The sequence below is a fragment of the Aquarana catesbeiana genome, linkage group LG03, assembly GCF_042186555.1.
Source record: "Aquarana catesbeiana isolate 2022-GZ linkage group LG03, ASM4218655v1, whole genome shotgun sequence".
In the NCBI taxonomy this organism is placed as follows: Eukaryota; Metazoa; Chordata; class Amphibia; order Anura; family Ranidae; genus Aquarana; species Aquarana catesbeiana.
The window spans coordinates 247,304,157-247,322,673 of NC_133326.1; the positions used below are offsets into that span (position 1 = coordinate 247,304,157).

Genomic DNA, 18,517 nt, shown 5'->3' on the forward strand with positions numbered 1-18,517 from the left:
TCCGTCCCCGTGCGTTGCAACGCTCACAGGGAACGAAGCTCAGCACTCGGCACTGTGAATCAAGCAAGATGACAGCTCGCAGACACAGTGGGGAGACAGCGCAGGATCCAGGGGACAAGGTAAATTACTTTGCCTGGATACTGCGATGCGATCCCGAGTCTGGCTCAGGGTTACCGCTTTTGGTACTGAAATCCCACCTCGAGCCAGACTCAGGAATACTGCTAGGGAGGTTAACACTGCTGTTTAGTCGAAAGTGGTTGTAAACCTCTGACATGAAAAATGAGCAAAGCATATCCTTCTATGGTGTGTACTTGCCGCTATCCGAGGCACCTAGTATAACTTCTCTCTACTGTCTCTTCCCTCTGCTATATGCATGATTCACTCCTAATAGGTTAAGCCAATGCAAGAGAATCACAGGTCATGGCCCACCCCACCTCCAGCACACAACAGTTGACTGACAGTCTCAGCTGTGTATATTTCCCTATGATTCTATGTAAAGGGTGGTATGTCGGTGTCCATTCCCTCCACTCAGGTTACACTGATCTCTGTGCTCTAGCTGTGAAGTGTGTGAGATCAGATCCCTGTACCCTGTCTTCTACTGCTGAGAAAAATCATTTGATCTATGCACTTTGCATTTTATAACATCAGCATTGTATTGGCAATAGAAATAATAGTTATTTTTGACAATACAACATAAGCTTACTTGAAAAATCTCCATGCATGTGTGAGTGCTGCCTGTATGCTGGCTGTCTCTTTCCACAACTTACTGCATCCTCTACATGCTTTGCAGCTTCCCCTCTGCTGTTTACTTTTGATTTTTAAGGACTACTTATCCCATGGTAATTTGCTGCCTGCAATTAGTGATTCCTATACTGACTCCGCCTCCTGTAACTCCTCCTCTGAGCACCTCTGTAGTTCAGAACACACGCTTTGTGAATTCTGTAATACAGCAGTGCCCATCAACAGGGTATAGTAAATACGTGTCATAGAATTTAAGGAGGTAACTGTGTGGGGATCTTTACAAAGTTTACAAACTTCAAGATTGTTCAGATTAATATGAGTAGACTAGAAATTATTAAAATATAATGTGGAAATTAATATATGATTTTTTATTTTGACTATAGATATGCTTTTACAGAATTCGGAGTTCTAAACAGTCTGACAGACCTAAAATCATCTGTAGTAAGGTGTGCGAACACAACATACTTAGCTGTAACATGTAACACCTTTAGAATATGAGTTTGTCCACAAATCCTACCTCACTCCATTCACTGGTAATCCAGGCAGGGCAAGAGTGTTCGTTACAAGTCTGGGTTACAATTTTATGATCTTCATTGCACTCTCGATCAACCAATCGGTATTCAAGGTTGTTCATACAGTAGGCTTCCCTTGACTGCACGCCATTTCCACAACTCCGAGAACACTGCAACATGCATTTATCAATATGTATAATGCACAGTTCAATAAAAAATTTGTTCAGGAAATATGCTTAACTAAATCACATGATCTGATGAAATTCATATTTGTAGCTCATTAAAGTTCAGTCCACCCAAAAGTGTATTTTAGTAGATGGATCCTAACAGGTTGTGAAAACCCCTGACGTCTATGTTCTAGATACTCCAACAAAGGGATCTCCCAGCCATGGTTCCTGTCCACCTGGGAGTTTTTGGTGTAATTAACGTAGCATGTTCTAGCATGTTCTTTTACATTCTGAATTTACAAAAAAATGAAAATTCCAACAAGGAGATTGGGAAAAGGTGGGGTGTGTGGCGCTACCCTATTAACTATCAGGCAAGGGTTATTATAAATGGTGGGGTAAAAAGGGCTACCCAAAATACTGGAGGGACACTCTCCCTACTGTTACAGAGAGATGTGTGTCCCCTCCCCCTGATAGTGCTCAGATATAAAGTAGGGAAATGATAAAATAATGTGCAAAAAAATGATAGATGCCCCAATCATAACCACATATAGTATGTAATGTGTCCAAACCAAAAAAAAAAAAAAAAAATGTGCCATGACCAATCTGATCATGTGAAATAAAAACCATAAGTGTAACATACCATAAATAGTTCCCTACATCATCAAAAGTTACATAAGTGAAAACATTCATCAAAGAAAAAATGAAAAAAAAAAAAAAAATGATATATATATGTGGGGAAAAGTTCATCAAGGAAAATATATATATAGGAAATATATATATATATATATATATATATATATATATATATATATGTGTGTGTGTATATATCAGAAAATATATATATAATATAAAGTCCCAAAAACAGTAGGTGTAAATAGTGAAGCTCCAAAAAACGATCAAAGAGCGATCAAAAAACGTTCTGGTGACTCTTGTGCTCGGCAGCTCAGGTGACTTGTGTGCTCCCCCTTTTGAGTCCCCACTCACCAGCTCCCATTACCCCTGCAGGGGTGATAGGCATGTATAGGTAACCGTGGATGGTATCGATGGTCCGCCCGTGGCCTATCGGGCCTCTACAGCTCACTCCACCAAATCAAAGTATCCAAAACGATCATCCAATCATCGTATCCATGAGTTCTATGCAGCAGATTATCAAGGTTGGGTCCTTCAGCATTCAGGGTCTTCCAACTCCATGAGAGGCTGAACATGGAGGGGTCATGTTACCCCACCATTTATAATAACCCTTGCCTGATAGTTAATAGGGTAGCGCCACACACCCCACCATTTTATTCATATTGTTGTTAGTTTCCTGAGAGAACTGATTAGGGGAGGCTGCAACCCTTTAGTTTCCTGAGCACGGAGATACCACTACTTTCAACAAGGAGATTGGGACCCCCTCATAATGGTCATAGCAGGTGCACAGGCTCAGGAAGTGCAGAATTCACACAAATAGCATCCCACGCAGAGACTCAACTGGTTTAAGTGTCCAGCATCTGCTAAAGCTGAAATTGTTTTTGATTTAAGACTGATCCTTTAAATTAGGTAAGTTAGAGACAAAATGTAACAAAGATGGTTTATTAAGGGGCTTATCTTGGAAAGAATAACTATTTCCATTTACATAGAGGGAAAACTCTGTAAGTAGAAAGAGTTAAACTTTTTTTTTGGAGAACCATTTAAAATGAACCTGTTCTCAGCAAATGCAGCCACTGTCCAGCACGGTGTATGCTCTTACCTTCTTAATGTCTCCAGCCTTCCTTTTTAGTCACTGAAACACCTACTGTAACACTGCTATGCAAAGATTAACTTTCTGAAAGTTGGTATTCATGTGCACTCACTGTCCTACACATAAGAGTGCTTGGGCCTAGCAACTTACCACTAACGCTTCCAGAACTTAAATGTGAGAGGTTGGAGTATTGCAAATGAGCTTTATACCTTAGAGCCCTTGCACACTGGGGCGGGGGGCGGCGTCGGCGGTAAAACGCCGCTATTATTAGCGGCGTTTTACCGTCGGTATGCGGCCGCTAGCGGGGCGGTTTTACCCCCCGCTAGCGGCCGAGAAAGGGTTAAATACCACCGCAAAGCGCCTCTGCAGAGGCGCTTTGCCGGCGGTATAGCCGCGCCGTCCCATTGATTTCAATGGGCAGGAGCGGTAAGGGAGCGGTATACACACCGCTCCTTCACCGCTCCGAAGATGCTGCTGGCAGGACTTTTTTTACCGTCCTGCCAGCGCATCGCTCCAGTGTGCAAGCCCTCGGGGCTTGCACACTGGATACACAGCAGCGGCACTTTCGGGGCGGTTTGCAGGCGCTATTATTAGTGCAAGGGCTCTTAAAATTCACATTGTCAAAGAAGAAATATTTTTGACTTCAGATAGTTAGCGTTTTTTGTAATTAAAATAGTAGGCTGGTACAGGTACATCAAGGACCTACTCATCATCTGGCAAGGAACAAAAGGTTCAGGAATTTATAGAGAAGTTGTATATAAACACTTCTAACTTGAATTGCGAAATAATGGGACCTTGAGTTCTAGATTATATAGAAAATCTACATGTACTAATAATCTTTTACATGCAGATAGATTCCACCTGGAACCTTTAAAGAGAGGCATACCAGGCAGGCCAATATTTTAAAACCTATAGAAATTGTACACGTCTTGAAAACTTTTAAAGGGAAGCAGGGAAGAGTCCCAATTGATTTGGGAACTACACAACCATACCTTCCAGGAGTGAATGAAAATTTAAGTTCTAGTCCGTTTTTGAAAATTTTTAGTGTTTAACTTAATTGATTTTTTTACTGCTGTATTTTAAACCATGTTCCCTGGGGACTATTATCTCATGATTAAACAATTATGGTTTATTGAAGGATGATATTGAAGGCAGTGGATCACTCCATTGACTCAAACAGGGAACAGGTATGCATGTATAAAGTGCTTTATGACTATTTATTGATTGAGCTGGTTGGATTTGATTATCTTTGTGTATATCTTCTCTGTTGAGGACACAGGTAGTTGTGTCGTGTATTACTTTGCTTGAATTGTGTGCTCTCCCAGAGGTTATGTGGACTAGGATTCCCCCAGACCATTTGTGCATGCACCGCAACATCATAGATTGCAATGGTGTGATGTGTGCAGAACTGGGAAGGAGACGCATGGAAGTCTAAGATTGTTGGTTTGCCCCTTGGCGTGAGAAGTCGTGTGGCCCCTTGCCAGCTTCTGCCAGAAGGGGGGACCTACCAGGACCTACGGGGTGATCTCTGACATAGCCAGGTGTGACTGGCAAAACTGCTTAAAACCTGTTTTGGCACCCACCTTATGCTCCTTCAAAAAGGATCTCCAAGATGCGAATCTCTCCCAGTTCACTATGCTGATTTGAACACTAGAGTAGTAGTAGCAGTATACTGCCTGTTCCTGATCTTGAACTTGAACTTAGCTTGTGACCTGACTCCATAATGCCACTGGAAGGACTCCTGTGTTTCAAAAGCTCTAGTTCACTGTTCCCGATTCCCAGCACCTGAGCCCTTCCACTGTCCTAGCTGTCCCTGTCTTCACTACCAGGGGTGCTTGGACTAGAATTGCACAAGAGGCCACGCTCATCATCTTGGGCTCTACAGTCAGATATATGACACTACCACTCATATATTTGGGTAGCATCGGCGTTGTGTCACCAGTGGTATCAACATAATGCTGTTAAATCTCAACAAGCACTTGCTGTATACTATCTGTGTTCTATCAGTGCCATTATTCAGTCAATATTGGCCTTTTTGTTGCCATTGAATTATTTTATGGGAAGACCTCTACAGGCCACTAAAAAGCCTACCTCAAAGTCAACTAGAAGACTTAATTCTGGCCTTGCGACAACTATGGAGACATCTGACTGACCCACTTAATTATTACATGATGATTGTTAGTCGTTGCCCAGTGTTTTTTTTGGACATGATCTTATGTCATTTTAGAGAAAGGTGTACTCTGAGCACTATTGAGACTATATAGTTTCTGTCATTTATCATTATTCATTATGCTTTACAGTATTATGACATAGACGTGATTTTGACTCTACTGGTTTTCTTCATACAAGCACTTTTGGTCACTGCACATCAGGACAGTTATCTTATTGTCCAGGGAGTTTGGGCTGATAGCACTGTTGAGAACAGCATATGGTAGAGCTCTTCTAGAGGGGAAAGGGAGGGAGGGGGATTTGGTGGGATTTTGAACCTGTTATATCTTTGGTATTTTTATTTATTGTTGGGCAATTAATGGTCAGTAGATAGGGACATGATTAATTAACATTTTTTTTTTTAATTTCTCTTAGAAGTCTAGCCTTGGTGTGTTTGTCTTACTTGGCTCTTTGATATAAAAGCACTAAGGACTCAGGACTGGTGAAGGGGTGGTAGGATTATAGTCTGGGTTTGTGCTTCTTTTTGTTACATATTACATTTATGATTTCTGCGTACACACCTGGGACCAGTCTGAATAACGCCAGTTGACAGAGTGGCAGTCCCCATGGCAAGGTTCTCGATGTGCAGGTTTAGGATAGCTGTTACAGTACTTATCTTCTACTGGAGTAGTCAGGCCTCTTACAGAAGAATATTTTATGCAGCGTATATCTAAAGATCGATGTCCAGGTCCACATTGTGATGAACAATCACTTTTACTAATCACATACCACCTGTAAACATAATCCATTAGACAGAGCCAAATAGATGTATATTTATATAACCACTATAAGAAATTAGTTACTGATACATAATTGTATCTGATAGATCATTGTATTTTTTGACTCTCTTATAATGCTTTACAGGTGAATATTTTTGCCAAAGGCTTATAATTCTGTTTAGCTAGTCACATCTACTAAGGATGTAACCTTCCAGCACACTACCTTGGAATATGGAATATAAATTGGTCAAAGACCCATTTTGATATTTGCCCACTCAATAAAAGAGTTCTGGCTAGCATCTGGGGGGTTTAATCACACTTTGGAGTCAAGGGCCTATATACAGCCAGGGACTAGCATCCAGGATTCTTCCCAGGCACACAGCAGTAGTGCTGAATAGGGATGAGCCGAACACCCCCAGTTCGGTTCGCAGCAGAACATGCGAATGGGCAAAAAAATTGTTAGAACATGCGAACACCGTTAAAGTCTATGGGACACGAATGTGAAAATTCAAAAGTGCTAATTTTAAGGGTTAATATGCAAGTTATTGTCATAAAAAGTGTTTGGGGACCTGGGTCCTGCCCCAGGAGACATGTATCAATGCAAAACAAAGTTTAAAAATGGCCGTTTTTTTGGGAGCAGTGATTTTAATAATGCTTAAAGTGAAAAAATAAAAGTGAAATATTCCTTTAACCACTTGCTTACTGGGCACTTAAACCCCCCTCCTGTCCAGACCAATTTTCAGCTTTCAGCGCTGATGCACTTTGAATGACAATTGCGCGGTCATGCTACACTGTACCCAAATGACATTTTTATATTTTTTTCCCCACAAATACAGCTTTCTTTTGGTGGTATTTGATCACCTCTGCGGTTTTTATTTTTTGTTAAAAAAATTTAAAAAGCCCGAATTTAATTTTTTTTTTTTTTATATTTTGTTATAAAATTTTGCAAACAGGTCATTTTTCTCCTTCATTGATGTACTCTGATGAGGCGGCACTGATGGGCACCGATAGGTGGCAGTGATGGGCACTGATGGGTGGCAGTGATGAGCACTGATCGGTTACACTGATAGGCAGCACTGCTAAGTGGCACTGATTGGCACCACTGGTGGGCATTGATAGGTGGCACTTGTGGGCATTGACAGGTGGCACTCATGGGCATTGATAGGTGGCACTGGTGGGCACTGGCAGGGGGTACTGGTGGGCACAGATGAGGCATAATTGCCTCTTCCTCTTCGGGACCGATGTCCCTTGCAGATATGTCAGCGTGAGGAGAAAAAAAAAAATTACCGAGCTTTTGTTTACATCATGTGATCAGCTGTCATTGGCTAACAGCTAATCACGTGGTAAGGGGCCGGGACCGGATCTTTGATCACCCGAGTCTCAGTGACTCAGTGATCACCGCACGTGCCCTGCAGGGGGCGTGCAGGGCGCATGCACAGGGGAGGCCGTCTTATGACAGCCTCCCGGAAATTCAGGTCCGCGCTGTGGCTGTCATTGGGCTATAGCGCGGACGGCAAGTGGCTACATTTCGTACCTGGGGGTGTCTATAGTATGCATGTAAAGTGGCATGTTTCCTGTGTTTAGAACAGTCCCTGCACAAAATGATATTTCTGAAGGAAAAATAGTCATTTAAAAGTACTCGCGGCTATAATGAATTGTCGGGCCTGGCAATACAGATAAAAGTAATTGAAAAAGGACCCACAATTTTTTTTTTTCAATTTTGGTTCGGGTTTCCCCTTAATATTCATACCAGACCCAAAGGGCCTGGTAATGGACTGGGAGGATCCCATGACATTTTTTTCAATGACTTTTATCTGTATTGCCGGACCCGACAATTCATTATAGCCGTGAGTACTTGTAAATGACTTTTTTCCTTTAGAAATGTCATTTTGTGCAGGGACTGTTCTAAACACGAGAAACATGAGCAACTTTACAGGCATACAATAGACACCCCCCAGGACACTTTTTATGACAATACCATGCATATAAGCCTTTAAAATTAGCACTTTTGATTTCTCCCATAGACAATTCATTATAGCTGCGAGTACTTTTAAATAATTTTTTTTTCCTTTAGAAATGTCATTTTGTGCAGGGACTGTTCTAAACACGGGAAACACGCATCACTTTACAGGCATACTATAGACACCCCCTAGGTACGAAATTTAAAGGAATATTTCACTTTTATTGTTTCACTTTAAGCACTATTAAAATCACTGCTCCCGAAAAAACAGCCGTTTTTAAAACTTTTTTTTTGCATTGATACATGTCCCCTGGGGCAGGACCCAGGTCCCCAAACACTTTTTGTGACAATACCAAGCATATAAGTCTTAAAAATTAGCACTTTTGATTTCTCCCATAGACTTAAAGGTTGTTTTGTGGCTTTCGAATTTGCCCCCAACACCCCAAATTGTTTGCTATTCGGCTAACAGGCGAACACCCGATGTTCGAGTCGAACTTACGCTCGACTCGAACATAGGGCTCATCCCTAGTGCTGATTAATACACTTTGGTCAACATAAGCAATTCAATTTAAAGGTAAAACAGAAAAAAACATAACTGGAGAAGCAGTACTGGCTAATAGTAAGCTGAGCAGTAGCAGCCAAGGGCAAGCATAAGCTGTAAAATAATTATAAATGATAATTCTGTATGTTAACTGTACAGTCAGGTCAAAGAAAAATGCTTGCTTTGATGCCTTTTCAGCAGCAGCACATACACACCTTTCCTTTACTCTTTTTTCATAATGTTTAGTTGCTGAAAACAAAGAAAGTACTTTGTTATAAAGGAGCATGTGACAGCCCTAGTGCTTGATGGCTGGCCAAAAGCTGTCACAAGTTGTTGAGAAGACAGCCCTTAGCCCTATGCAAGCTGCAACTAGAGCAACTTAGAGCTTACACACAACTTCCTTTCCTTGCTCCCTGAAGCTGATAGAACAACAAGAGAGAGGAGGGAGAGGCATATGTGATGCTTGGGAGGGCAGTCATTTAAGTGAACATATTGCTTAGCTAAAGTATCTAAACACTGCTCCAAGTCAACCCACACCACAGGACTCAACATCCAGCATATAAAGGGTGCCAGCCCAGCTAGCAACTGGTCTTCTTATACAATCTTTAGTAGAACAGTAAATTCATAAAAGCAGTCAAAACTAACAGTAGAAGGTGAGTGAAACAGTTGACACGCTTTGTGCCTGAGTATTCACAACATGAGTAATCACTGAGTGCTCATAACCTGAGTACTCATAACATGAGTAAGCGCTGAGCACAGCACAAAATGCATTAAAGGAGTTGTAAAGGTAGAAGGATTTTTATCTTAATGCATTCTATGCATTAAGATAAAAAAACCTTCTGTGTGTAGCAGCCCCCTCATCACCCACCAATTACTTACCTGAGCCCCTTCTCTCTCCAGCATCCCCTCAGTCATCAAGGACACTCCTCCTGATTGGCTAAGACGAAGCAGCAGCGCCATTGGCTCCCGCGGCTGTCAATCAATGTCAGCCAGCCAATCAGGGGAGAGAGGGGGCGTGGCCAGTTCAGGGCTCCATGTCTGAATGGATACACAGAGCTCTGACTCAGCTTGGGTGCCCCCTGTAGCAAACTGCTGACTGAGGGGCACTCAAAGGAGGGAGGGGCTAGGAGCAGCAAAGAGGGACCCGGGAAGAGGAGGATCGGGGCTGCTCTGTATAAAACCAACTGCATAGAGGAGGTAAATATAACATGTTTGTTATTTAAAAAAAACGAGCCTTTACAATCACTTTAACTGTTTCTCTCTTCCTTCACTGTTCGTTTTGACTGCTTTTATGGATTTACTGTTCTCATAAATATTGCTTAGCTCATTGACATTAAACAAGACCACTCAACATTTCACGGTATAATTTAATTACTGTGCAAGACGCTATTTAAATTTCCGTTTTACTGTACTTTGATAATGTATGCAAGCACAAATAATGAAGGTTTATTGGGGAAGATAAGTAGGGAGTATACAAGCATCCTATGTGTATATTTACCTTAACTGACAGTCTGTATTACATGGCTCAGTTATGGATTCTGGGCGAGGTAAATTCTCACACCTCTGCTCAGAAACAACAGCACGGTCATTTCTACGTAGACAAGTTACCTTTCTCCTGCGAACACCTAAAAGTTAATATGATAAATTAAATACTTGTGACAGTAAATGTATGATTACAGTTTGTAGTAGCACTAAAGGGAGTTTGATTTTTCCCGTGATTTCACCTGCTCTGCAATTCCCAGGAATCTTCCTGGAAGGATGGTGACATTGTGTCCATCAATGCGGAAGAAAGGGGTAAGGTATATAGAAATGCTTATTTTTTTATTTTATTTTCAGGTACCTTTAACACATACTAAGAGTTAATGAAGTTTACAGGGGGAGGGCCAGACATTATAAGCAGATCTTGCAATTTACTACAACATTTTTGCTGTAAAACACAAAATACCTGCTGCTGTAACTTTTGGGGATGGAGGGAGGGGGCAGCCATGGATATCAGTATGCTCTTTCCTCTATAATTGGTAAGTTTAGTGGCACATACCATCCATTGTGGACCATTCACTTTTCAAATTATTACCCAGTCCCCAGGTCTGGACACAATTTGGGATTAAGATGCTTTGGAATATTATGCCTACAGGTACCCTGCTGTCCTTTCAGGATCTTTCTTCTAAATTTAGTCTACCCAGGTGGATGTATTTCTGCTACTTTCAACTTTGACATGCAGCTCTGTCACAATTCCTGCACCCTCCCAGACCCCAGGTAGATCTGACAGAGGGCCTTCTTTCCCAGGACTCCCTCTTTCTTCCTTTATTTAAGGAGAAGTATGACCACTGCTAGTTTTGGCCCTACTTCTCCTATGGATCACAGGAGTGCAGTTCATTCTACACTCTTGTGACTCGTTTTCAGCTGAGAGTGGGCTGACGTCACTCAGCCAGCTGGGTAAAGACTCTGAATTTACAGTCGGGATCCACCCAGATGCCTGGACTGGCAGCTGGCTCATCCTCTCAGCTGTGCTGCTAGGAGACTAAGCCAGCTGCTCCCTCCTTCCCCCTGGCTTAGTGCTCCAGTGAGCACTGGAGGGGCAGAGCAGAGAGCCAGGGACTGACATTCATGGCTCTCTGCTCAGAACAGAGGGAAGAACTGAGTGATCAGTGGTGTTTTATCACTCAGTTCTCAGTGCAGAGGCGGCAGGGGACAGATATAGCATCGGATCAATGCTGCATCTACCTAGGTGAGTATAACTTTTTTTTTTTAATACCCCATACTTCTCTTTTAGCTCTCTTTAGTGTGTCTCCTAAGATGGATAAACTGTGGGAGCAGTGGAAGGGGGATATTTTGGCACTGGACAGGGAAGATTGGGAGGATTGCGTTGAGGATAGTTCCAAACTTGTAATTTCATTGAAGGATAAATTGATTCAGACAAAATGTTTGCATAGGCTGTACTATACTTCTCAGCGAATGCACCAAATCTATCCTCAGAGGTCTCCTTGCTGTTTACAATGTCAAATACATTTTATAAGATAGTACTGCGTAGTATCTCTTATTTATCATATCCTTTGCGACATGTGTAATGCCCTGTTATGCAAAATAAATATAAATATAAAATAATTCATATCCTCCACAATTGTAAAACAACATCAACAGCATCCTAAACATCATAGCTTTTGCTGGGTCTTAAGTACAGGCTCCACAGGCTCCATCTTGATACTGAAAAAGCAAAACAACAATAAACAAATAATACTAGTAGAGAGAACATATGTGTTCCCTTCAACCCATTATTGTGACCCCAAAAAGGGAACAAATCTTTCTCATACACGAGACTGAATGATAAAAAAAAATTTTCCACAGATCTTGTAAGGTCAAAAATCATAATCGATGGATCAACTTCAATACAACCAGCCTGTCCACAGACGGATCAAAATTCAGCCGGTTCCTGCTGAACCCGCCAAATTTTGATCCGTCTATGGCTGGCTTTAGCTAAAGAGACAGCACAATTTGTTTTGACACTCTGTTTGTCTGATTGAAAGCTTTTATTTATTTATTTATTTAAATGTCCAAATCATTTGTATATATTTTGTAGCCTGTTGAAGGTGTTACTTTATGATATCTGACTACACAAGGCTTGCACAAATACATTAATATCATCCCATATGTCAATGAACAAATTGGTAAAAAAAAAGGAAGGATTACACCACATATTATAAGGTAAAAATTAAAACTCATGGAGGCTGATATGCTAAACGATTTAAGAATATTCACATGATCAATTGTGTTAATAGCCACTTGCATTATCCAGTCATGTGCAGATAAAATAAGTAAACAAAGATTTCCTTTTCACATGACTGAATAACTGAAGTAAATCTTCACACATTGTACTGTATTAACATCCTCAAATCATTTTGTAAACGAGCCCATCAGTGACATGTGGGGTACTGTGTTTCAATAATTAGTCTCTACCAATTCACTACAAATTCCTACATAGAATATACCTAACACTAGGTAGATTAGCGAAAGTGTTTGGGAACCAACAGTCTCTTTGCTGGAGATGCTCAACGCCTATGGCAAATTTCATGCATATATTTTGGGACTGCCCTCATATTAAAACATACTGGCAAGCTATAGCCCACTGTATTAAATCGGTCACCTCTATTTCAATCCCCCTGTCCATTGAAGTGTGCTTGTTGCATTTGGTTGAACCTTTGGCCACTACTAGGGCTATACAAACTCTTCTCACCCTATTATTGTTTTATGCTAAAAAATGAATTGTGCTATCGTGGAAGAATTCGTCTACCCCAACCTTGGAGACCTGGAAATCCCTGGTCAACAAAACAGTGCCATTTTATAAAGCTACCTATCTAAGCAGAGGGGCTCTAGCCAAACTTGATAAGGTTTGGTGAGGATGGATGGCTTCTGTGGACACAGTTTCAGAATAACTACATGATCAGCTACATTCACTGATCCTGGGGTTTCCTGCAGAGTTCTGAAGGAAAAGTTTTTGGAGTGCTAGGTGAGTGCAGGCTAGCTGGAGACCAATGTAAGGATTTTCTCAATAGGCGGCCTATTCATATACCTAGAGGTTACTGTATTTCCTGGTGAGGGTATGGGGGAATTGAGGAGGGAAGGACCACATAAGCAGACATTCTCCTGTACGATAGAGCAGGGAGTCACTGCACGGAATCACTATAAATCACAACTCTGGCTGGAGGGTAATGTAGTGAGCATCAATATAAAATATGTTGGTGCGCTTATCAAACTATCCCCATCTGTTGGAGTGGTGCTTATATATAAAATCCTAAACCATAACAATACCCTGATATCATAATCAGTAAAGTGAATAAGTACAAATAAATAATCAATCAATAAAGTGAATGAATGCAAAAAAATGCATCAAAAAACATATACCCTGATATCACAATCAGTAAAATGAATAGGTGCAAATACATATATCAATCAATAAAGTGAATAAATGCAAATAGATGCATCATCAAACATATAAGGGAACACATATCCCTAGATATATGTAGATGGGAAAAAAAATCAATAAATAGTGTCTGTTTGTGTTAATCCAGCTGAGGTCTAAATGTCCAATCAATTGCCTTTATTGAACTTGCTTGTATTTCAATTCTCACAGATCACAGTTGCATGATGAATACATTTTCAAGGTGATGATTCACATAAAGATAAAAGAAAAACCATCATTGCGCAGTGTTTTTAAATGCTACAAGACTGGGCAAACAATGTAATCCACTCACACATTTGCAGTAGCTGAATTGTTTTTGTTATAATGGTCAGACAGCTTCACCGCTCATACAGCTATGTATGCCGAACACTATGCGAAGACGTCACTGACTCCTTCCCCGCTTATTTCTTTTTTTTTTTTCATCTACATATATCTAGGGATGTGTGTTCCCTTATATGTTTTTTGATGCATCCATTTGCATTTATTCACTTTATTGATTGATATATTCATTTGCACCTATTCACTTTACTGATTGTGATATCAGGGTATATGTTTTTTGATGCATTTTTTTGCATTTATTGACTTTATTGATTGATTATTTATTTGCACTTATTCACTTTACTGATTATGATATCAGGGTATTCTTATGGTTTAGTATTTTATATATAAGCACCACTCCAACAGATGGGGATAGTATGATAAGCACACCAACATATTTTATATTGATTTATAGCAACAGGTGTCACAGCACTAATTGGTTGGTTGCAGCTTACATATGTCTTTTTGGTGTTTTGTTATTTTATAGAGAATCCACATCAGCACTTTAGTTTTCTTTTTTTACAATGTAGGGAGCATATCTGTCTAGGCAAGACTTTAGGCAAGACTGTACCGGGGCTGGGTTATTACCCCTTTTTGTATTTGTTGTGGGGTTTTTTTTGCGGGGGGGGGGGGTCTCTTTTATTGTTTTACACTGGGATGTTTTACTCTGTAACCAGTGTCTGTTTCCACTTACGCAGGTTACTGTTTGTTTGTATGGAGGACAAGAATATATTAAAAAAGTAAAACCTCAGCAATCACATTGCAACAGCTTTCAGAAGTTCTATATAATTACTGTTGACCTTACCGATATAGACCATTATTTTCACGTCACCAAGCAAATTATGAATTTATAAACATTTAAACCTTACGACATAGTATGATATGATTTAGGTATATCTTAATCTTACAATATAATGATTTCATTTGTGCTTAAGATTGTTATAATTTGCAAAACAGAAATTTGCTTCAAAGTGTAGCTTGATATCAGTACCTTGGCATATGTTATTGCAGGGTTGCCAAGGTCCATACCAATCCCAATAAAACTGGTTACTTTTATCTTCAATGGGAATATTAAATGTGTATCGTACATCAGGATTGTATAAATTTCCAACACATAGGATCTGAAAAACAAACATGAACCAGCAATATTTCATATCCTTAAAACAAGTATAGGTAACAAAATAGGAAAATCACTTGATTTTCTCCTGAAAGCTAAGGAGAAATAAGGCTACTTTTAAATAAAGACTAATGCATACAGTCACAAAAATAAATCAACATCTAAAGTCATACTAAGGCTTGGCTGCAGGCACCATAAAGTGCCTCAATTTACCTTAAAGTGTGTTACCTTAAATATATTTACTATGTGTGTGCTCACATATGTGTAGTGTTGGGCAAACATTCGTGCTGAGCAAAAGTTCGGTCCGAACATCACCCTTTCATCGACCACCCAAATTTTCTGTGTGTTCGGCGCGATGTTAGCCCGCCGAACGCACAGTAAATATGTTGTTAGGGAGTGGGGCTGGGAAGCCGGCCGCTGCTTCTTTAACAACTAATGAGTCATCAGCTGTCAGCAGGCTTCCCCACTCACAGCCAAAAGAAAGAAAAAATTTCCGGCAATATAAAATAAAAAAAAGGCAACATTTTTTTTTTTAAATGGCATGGGGCCCCCCCAAAATCCACACCAGACCCTTATCCGAGCACGCAGCCTAGTAGGCTAGGCAAGGGGGGGACAAGCAAGCCCCCCCGAACCATACCAGCCCACATGCCCTCAACATGGCGCTCGCCCCCCCCCCCCTTTCCTGGCCTGTCAGGCTGCGTCTGGTATGGATTTTGGGGGGACCCCAAACCATTTTTTTTGTATTGCCAGGTGCCAGCAATAGCTTGCAGTTGTGAAGTACATTTAAATGCCTTTTTTCCTGTAGAAATGTCAGTTTTGCTGCAGCAGGTTCTATATACGTTACACTGCACTATATTTAAAGGAATTTTTCATTTTTATTGTTTCACGTTAAGCATTATAAAAATCACTGCTCCTTGATAAACAATTGTTTTTTAAAAAACTTTTTTGCAATGATACATGTCCTCCAGGGCAGTACCCCGACCCTCATATCCTTTTTATGGCCAATAACTTGCATATAAGCTTGTAAGCTCTAACGAGCAGGGCTCTCTGATTCCTCCTGTATTGAATTGTATTGTAATTGTACTGTCTGCCCTGATGTTGTAAAGCGCTGCGTAAACTTTCAACGCTATATAAATCTTGTATAATAATAATAATAATAATAATAATAATAATACAAGCCTTCAAAATGGGGGACTTTTGATTTTTCAATTTCGGGTCCTATAGACTTCAATGGGGTTTGGTGTTTGGTCCAAACTTTTTGTGATGTTTGGCTGTTTTGGTGGGAACCAAACCGGGGGGGGGGGGGGGTGGTTCAGCCCATCTCTACATATGTGTATTTTCCAAATTATGGTCATAGTCATCATGAAATTCTTCTATCTGAAGTAACTGGTTGATCCTGTCAGTGACCTTTCTTTCTTGTTATAAACTAATCACACAAAGCAAGAAAGATGATCTGCCACATAGCTGGTTTGAATGGCACTTTTAGGAATCATTAGCAGCAGATGGAGGGAGTTAGGCAGTGCAGTTAAGGCAAGGCAAAGTAAATGCACCTCATTTTGTGTTCTATTCAGCCTTAGTGTTATTTGATATTTTTGACCTTTGACTGGCAAAAGTGGAGGGGGGCAAATACTGTAAATGCATTAAGATAAAAATGCTTATTCTTTAGTAGTATATTATTTTAATATTAAAAAGACTGTGTGAATGAAGCGGTCTCAAGGTGGGATATTGACCTCCACATCTAATGCCCTGTACACACGACCGGTTTTGTCATCGGAATAAACTCTGAAGGTTTTTCCGACGGAATTCCGACGGAATTCTGCTCAAGCTGTCTTGCATACCCACGGTCACACCAAATTCCAACCATCAAGAACGTAGTGACGTACAACATGTACGACGGGACAAAACGTGCGACGTCTCGTACCTGCTTCAGAGCATGCGTCATTTCGGAACAGCATACAGACGAGCAGTTTTCCCGATAGGAATTTGTTCCGTCGGAAAAATATAGAACATGTTCTCTATCTAAGTCCGTCTGAATTTTTGACATAAAAAGTCCGAGCATACACACTTTCGGAATATACGATGAAAAGCTCCCATCTGACTTTTTCTGTCGGAAATTTCGATCGTGTGTACGGGGCATAATGGTGCTATTTTTCTTATATGTTTTCTGTTTCTCTTCATTCATATGCTGTGTTATCTATATATAGAGTTTGGTAAGCAGTTTTTATAAATGTTGATGTCTTTAGATATGAATTCTGGATCCCGTTTGATAATCTAGTTCAGTGATTATCTTTATCTTGCCTACTTTGGTGGGTAGGATATAGGGGATCTATCCATACTTTGCTACGACTAAAGCCAGTATTGGCTGAAATGCATTATCATCTGTATGATTTTTATCCTGTACTCACTATGGAGAAATATTCTTGCATTGTTGAAACTTCAAAAGTGCTTGTGAATCAGATTAGAGGGGGAAGAAGTATAGGGATTATGGCGGTGCCAAGAGAAACAGAATACAATACTTGAGAATAAAAAATTGTATTTATTTAACAAAAATCAATAAAATTAGACATGACAATCACATAGACAAGGTGTGCGGAAAATTCTAAAATCAATTCTGTAGCAAAAGATATTTCACATCACTTGGCCTGATGATTGTGACGGCCAGTTCAGTGAGTGGGTATTCAGATGCCCGACATGTTTTGCCAGTATTGGCTTCTTCAAGGACAGTTGTTTGATACCTAAAGCGCTACAGAGCTTTCTATGAAGAGAAATATAACAATCAATGAATGTTTTAGAACAATTGATACACTAAAGTACAAAAAGATATATATATATATCCATATGTTTGCGAGCTGTCCGGGCAAACTATCCCCCACCACCCAAAGTGGCCCCTAAGAGCCCACCCACACCACAGGGTGCCAAAAAATGCCCCAACCAGGCTATCCAAGGATGGTAAAATACCTGCAATTCACCAGGGATGGATGCTACATGCCTCCGGAGCAAGGCCTCAAAAACAGAGCTCACAGTAAATGGCTGCAGGGGACAATAAGAGGGACCTGACGGAGAATATGCCTAAAGAAATATATATACAAACACATTATGTACATATAGCGGGGCCCGAGGACCACACATCAATTTAAAGTGAGAAATGTAATATTGGACTAACATAGTCTCTAATTTACTTACAAGTAAGCTATTCAAATTGGGAGACAGGACACCGGAAAACAGACATTATTAGGAGTGGTTCATCATAGGATGAAAGATGTAGAAGGTGTCACTGGAAAATGGTAGAAAAAGAGGGAGGCGGGGGAGGGGAAGACATTTATATGCCAGGTAATGCTATCCAAAAATGCAGGTCTGAAAACGCTAATTGCGATTCAGCTGTAACCAATGACAAATTTAAGTATAAACGGATTTACACTCACCAATAGTATAATCAAGTAGTATAATCCACCCTTGATTATACTATTGGTGAGTGTAAATCCGTTTATACTTAGATTTGTCATTGGTTACAGCTGAATCGCAATTAGCGTTTTCAGACCTGCATTTTTGGATAGCAT

At 40.4% G+C, this 18,517-nt stretch overlaps 1 protein-coding gene and 1 long non-coding RNA gene across 3 annotated transcripts in view; one reads left to right on the forward strand and one right to left on the reverse strand.

Moving 5' to 3' along the window:
• The window catches only part of ADAMTS20 (ADAM metallopeptidase with thrombospondin type 1 motif 20), a 263,623-nt gene that overhangs the window by 91,103 nt on the left and 154,003 nt on the right, over window positions 1-18,517 (reverse strand). The window contains exons 18-21 of the mRNA XM_073619942.1: window positions 14,835-14,964; window positions 10,067-10,193; window positions 5,870-6,080; window positions 1,259-1,423 (exon numbers count right to left, since the gene is read on the reverse strand). Of these exons, the coding sequence (XP_073476043.1) occupies window positions 1,259-1,423; window positions 5,870-6,080; window positions 10,067-10,193; window positions 14,835-14,964 (633 nt within the window). The remainder of the gene's footprint in view (window positions 1-1,258; window positions 1,424-5,869; window positions 6,081-10,066; window positions 10,194-14,834; window positions 14,965-18,517) is intronic.
• The window catches only part of LOC141132008 (uncharacterized), an 83,685-nt gene that overhangs the window by 53,798 nt on the left and 11,370 nt on the right, over window positions 1-18,517 (forward strand). The window lies entirely within an intron of this gene.